We start from the raw sequence: 5,977 nt of genomic DNA, 5'->3' as shown, positions 1-5,977 counted from the left end.
TAACATTTAATACGCAATTTAACATTTTTTTTGTTTTTGCTTTTTTTTTATGCTATAACTCTTTATAAAAAATGTGGACGTACGCTTACATTTCTCCAATTCCGGGAAAATATTGGCTTCTCCATTGGTGGTCTCTTATTAAGAAAGAGAAAAAAAGAAAGAATCCAAATAAAACTTCAGCGTTCTCAATTACGTTGATTTTATAACTTATTTTTACAATGAGGTTTTTCATAGTTTTCGTATCGTACATATATACAAAAAACAAACAAACATACATACATACGTATATATGTGTGATGCAAAAACATATTTAAACAAACATCGCTAACACGTTTGATGCTTTATACCAAACAATTCGCACAAAAGGCAGAAACTCATTTAAGTACATTATTTAGTTCATTATAACCTTTGAGGATCTATATAATGGTTTTGCTGGATGGACTTGGGAAGCTGACTAAGTTCAAAATTGATATACAAACAACACTCGAAAAATGTCACTTCAATTTACAATTCTCTTTCTTTTCATATTCTCAACATCGTCATCTTATTTCATCTGTCCCGCACACTCCAAAATCGCTCGACTTGGGATTTCTCCAAATCTGCTAAAGAATGCACCAGACAGACCAACACAAAAAATTGCTGAATCTGATCTTAAGTTATTCTACTTTAATCAGACTCTCGACCATTTCACATTCACACCGGAAAGCTACCTGACATTTCAACAACGATACGCCATCGATTCCAAGCACTGGGCTGGTGCTAAAGCGAACGCACCAATCTTAGCATTTCTTGGACTGGAATCATCGTTAGAGACTGATTTTTCTGCCTTCGGTTTCCTTAGAGACAATGCTCCTCACTTTAAAGCGCTCTGCGTCTACATAGAGGTGTGTGTATCAGTGTATATATGTGTGTTTATATAGATTTGTTGTGTAGCCGTGTTTGCATGTAAGTACATACAATATATAATGCAGCATACGTATTATGGGAAGACGATTCCATTTGGATCAGTAAAAGAAGCAATGAAGAACGCGAGTACGTTGGGGTATTTGAACACGGCTCAAGCCTTAGCAGACTACGCCGCAATTCTCTTGCATGTTAAGGAGAAGTACTCCACTAAACACAGTCCTATCATTGTCGTAGGAGGATCGTATGGTGGAAGTAAGTCTATGCACACTAGTATTATATATATATGTCATTAGTCCGTATATATGTAATATAATTACTCTTTAACACAGAGCCGGTTTTAAATATTAAAAGGCCATATGGGGAAAAACAAATCGCTTTGCACATTTTCATAATAATTATTCTTGAACTTAATAGAAATAATATTTTCAGTGTGCGAGATATAAAAGCTGTAAGTACTTTTCCTTTTCCTTAATTTTTCGTTTTATTTATAATATAATAATTTTGGATTAATTATTTTTTTGGAAAAAAAAAAAAGAAAAAAGAAGTGTCAACCTCAAAACTTACTTATAAGTGGCCACTTTAGCTTTACCCAAAAAAAAAAAAAAAACATTAATGAAATGGAAGCCGAAATTGTTTTATAAAGATAAAGGCCGAAAACATATGAGCTTGTCAAGCTTGGCTGAAGGGCCGACCCTGCTTACATATTTTACTCTCAGTGATAATATCAAATACATATGATACAAAGGTATACGGAATAATCATTGGTTTAATTATGTTTTTCTCCGGTATTACGTTTTTCATGGACACACAGTGTTAGCAGCATGGTTTAGGCTAAAATATCCGCACATAGCTCTCGGGGCATTAGCATCTTCAGCTCCTCTTCTCTACTTTGAAGATACTCGTCCTAAATTTGGTTATTATTATATTATTACCAAAGTTTTCAAGGTAATAACAACTATTCAATTATTAAACCTTAATTATCAGTATGTTGGAGTTTGCTTTTGTTATATCACAATAAATCAATTTTTTGCTAGTCACAATTATTGTGTTGCTAGTCTTTACTAATTTTAATTGCATCATTCTCTTTATGTTAACATATATTCTATTAGGAAACGAACAAGAGATGTTACAATACGATCCGCAAATCTTGGAAACAAATCGATAAAGTTGCTGCCAAACCCAACGGCTTATTGATCCTCGGCAAAAAGTTCAAAACTTGCGCGTAGGAATAAATATCTTTTAATTTTGTAATTGTCAATTCTTTTATCTATGGTTAAAACGCTTAATTTTCTTCCTTGAAATAAATTGGCAGTCCATTAAATAAAAGCTTTGATCTGAAAGATTTTTTGGACACGATATACGCTGAAGCTGTTCAATACAACGAGGGTTTCTTGGTGACCAACGTGTGCAGTGCAATCAACGCCAACCCACCAAACCGTAAAATCGATATACTCGACCGGATTTTCGCAGGTGTCGTCGCTTTAACAGGCAATCAATCTTGCTATGATACTAATTATTCTGTGCTAGTCGCAAACGATGATATGGCATGGAGATGGCAAGTATGTAAATTAAGCAGTAAAAGGCATATTAAAACCCAGTTTAACATATAGATATAAGATTTTTATAACCTTAATTAAATGAAATGATCTTTATATAGGGCTGCAGCGAGATAGTGATACCCGTGGGACATGACAAACAAGATGCAAACCTATAAACAGAGATCTCTCTACAAAGCAAACACGGGGACATGGAGAGAAAGCTGTACAATTTTTTTATACACTAAAAGCTCTGTATAAAAACCAAACAACATAACTTTGCCTAGGTTATATATATTTTATATGTTCCCAACATCCCCGTTTAATATGACCAGTTTCATTGAGGGCTGTGAATCTAATTATGGTGTCTCTCCTAGGCCACATTGGATCACAACGTACTATGGCATTCAGGTATATAGATAGATGAATAATTAACTTTTAATACTCATGTATATAAGTATATTATATAATCAAGTCTATTACACGTACAAGCCACTAAAATCTTCTTCATGTATCCTTACATTGTTACATTCTTTGAGGTTTGATAAATATTGGTTTTATTGTCTCTATTTTACATCATTTATATTCAACTTTTTGTTTGTTTTGCATAATCTTTTCTACAGTTTTGCTTCGTTTTATTTTTATTTTTAGGTGTATCTTATTATGAAATATATATATACAGGATATCAAATTAATCCTCCGAAGATTTGGGAGCAATATAATATTTTCTAATGGACTGTCAGATCCTTACAGCGTTGGCGGGTAAATAAGCATACTAGTTTTTGTTCATAATTGTTTGAATAGGTTATCGGTGAATTACTATATACAATGTTTTATGAGATAATTTTATTCATATATTATAGAGTTTTGGAGGATCTTTCAGATAGTGTAGTTGCCATCACCACAAATAATGGTAATTTATTTAATATTCAGTCTTATTCAAACCATTTTATCCATTCTTCATATGATGAACTCTCCCGTAATACTAATTTTAAATGTAATATTATATATGAGTAGGTTCACATTGTCAAGATATCAATTTGAAGAGCAAAGGAGATCCGGAGTGGCTGGTGATGCAAAGAGAGAAAGAAATTAAAATAATTGATTATTGGCTTTTAAAGTACCAAAAAGATCTAAGAGATCTTAACATATCAATCTAAGTACTGAGATTGAATAATAATTACTTGTGTCATATAAAAGGCAGTACTGCTAGCTACTGCACTAGTTTATTGAGATTGGGCTAGATTTTGAAACTTTCGACTGTGGCCCTTATATGTATGGTTTAAGAACCGAAATCCAAAACCAATACGTATGTATTGGACGTCGAAACTTTCGACTGTCACGTACGTATGACTTGGACGTCGAAATACCGAAACCAAGCAGAGAGGTTCGATGTCACGAACCAATATTTAATTAGAGTCCATATTGGATTACTCAATTGCAAACTGTCCCCACGCGAAAAAAAAAAATTCTGTTATTCAAAAAATCCCTCAAATACTAATAAAACATCAACAGTTTGGTAAATTTAAAAAATCTTTCATTGCAAGAGTAATTAGTAGAAAAGTTTTAATACTAAAAAACCAAAATTAACTAATGAAGAGATGATGATGTGTTATTAATTCATGGAGAAACTTCCTTCATCTTTTATATATATATATATATATATATATATATATATATATATACTAGATAGTTATCCGCGCTGTACAACACGAAGAAATGTTTACATAAATTTTACTGTAATTTGTTAGTTGTAAAATAATAGTAGAAGTTTATTTGATTTACTCTATATATTTTATAATTTTTTACATTTAATTTACTTAGTTTCATATTCTGATTTCAATCAGGTACCCGGTAATGATACAATTTTCAAATCCTTAAATTATATAAATTTGGTAAAATCAATAAAATAAAACAAAAACCCTTATTAAAGTGGTTCTGTTTAGAAATCTCGATTTGACTTTTAAAAATATTTTTAGTTATATATATTATATTGAATAAAAGCTAACATTTATGATTTCTTAGATTTTGATAAGATGTCACTACGTGATATATAATACTTAATAAATTAGATATAATATTTAATATTGCTAAGATGTAAATAATGTTGTATCATAGTTTTAAAATATATATGTTATTATTAAACGATTTAGGGATGCAAATATTTACTGTTAGTTTTATAAACAAAATTAAGTTTTATAATTGTTTTAAATAGTTTGTTATTGTTTCCTAAGATTTCTGAAACAATAAATATATTATGTTAAATAATTTTAAAAATATTGTTTATCATTTTATAAACTAATATAGAATTAGGAGATGTACCATTATATATATGACATGAATTTGTTTGTTTGATAATCAAGTTATATATTTATGAAATAAGAATGTGTCAAAATTCATTGATTGGCTATGCAAATCGAAATTAATCTTGGAAAAATCAATTGTAGAACCAAAGCATTCTAACTTTTCTTGTCCTCTAAACTCTTAATCAGTTGTACATGTTTTAACGAATTTATAACATTTTAATATATATTTTTTCTCAAGCATTTTCTGCAATTCGTAGCATAAAAATAAAAAGTCATTATTGTGGGGGCAATTAGGACTGAGCTAGAGAGAGAGAGGTCGTCGGCAAAGCTTGTCTTAACTCTAGAGTCTAGACGTTGTACGTGTAAATAAAGTTGGGGTGTTTCTAACTTGAGCTTTGAGATAAGGGTGGCAACCCAAGTTTGTGGTAGGAAGTAAATTATTATTATTATTATTATTTGGATTGCAGTGTGGTTTATTTGAATTTCGATGTGTTATGAGATTTATGGGTATATGTATAATCACAAAGCATAAATATATAAAACTATAAACACACAAAAACAACATATTTGTTAGTTTAAGCGGAATTAGAGAGTTTAGTGTGAAGAGATAAGGTTGATGAACAAAGAGAATAAGAGAGAAAAGAGATTTTATTAGAATAGTATGTTTATAATATCGGCTAAGAGCCTTAAATTGGATGTGCAACTAGGGCAACACTCTTTTACAAGTGAGAATAAACCATAGTGACATAGGGAGAGAGAGGGCTAATCCCTATAGTGATAGCGACGTCCCATGGTTTCCCTTAAGGAAACATGTGACCTCATCTCCAACGCTAGAAGTCTTCTTCTCGATCCTTCCTTCCTCTTGGGCCTTATCTAATGACTCGGCCCTTTATTTCATATTTGTGGCATTACTAACGATCGTACGGACGGTCGTACGGACAGACCATGGTACGGACAGGACCATGACCGACCAGATCAACTCCGACCCTATCTTGATCAATACTCCCCCTCAAGCTTAGTCGAGTGAAATGACTAAGCTTGGAACCCATGAAGCATCACCTCATTAAAAACCTTAACATAGAAAACCTCATGGGATAAAACTATGTTAAGGGAAAAAGAGTGTGATGTCCATGGATTAGAAGAGATGATCAAGAGTGAGTGATGTCTACAAGTCCAAGTTTGTTATGAATATGTTCACACACCTTGGGACATGCAGCCTTAGTGAATATA

General features: G+C 31.8%; 1 protein-coding gene across 1 annotated transcript; it reads left to right on the top strand.

Annotated features, from left to right (window-relative positions):
- Window positions 360–3,854, top strand: LOC104706585 (lysosomal Pro-X carboxypeptidase-like). The gene is made up of 10 exons (XM_010422781.2): window positions 360–884; window positions 972–1,158; window positions 1,718–1,851; window positions 2,016–2,128; window positions 2,219–2,465; window positions 2,564–2,610; window positions 2,744–2,852; window positions 3,124–3,203; window positions 3,305–3,354; window positions 3,459–3,854. Exons 1-10 carry the CDS (start codon window positions 492–494, stop codon window positions 3,599–3,601), a joined length of 1,503 nt encoding a protein of 500 aa, XP_010421083.1. The 5' UTR covers window positions 360–491; the 3' UTR covers window positions 3,602–3,854.

The sequence above is a fragment of the Camelina sativa genome, chromosome 8, assembly GCF_000633955.1.
Source record: "Camelina sativa cultivar DH55 chromosome 8, Cs, whole genome shotgun sequence".
NCBI classification, from domain to species: Eukaryota; Viridiplantae; Streptophyta; class Magnoliopsida; order Brassicales; family Brassicaceae; genus Camelina; species Camelina sativa.
This window is presented reverse-complemented; position numbering and strand designations above follow the sequence as displayed.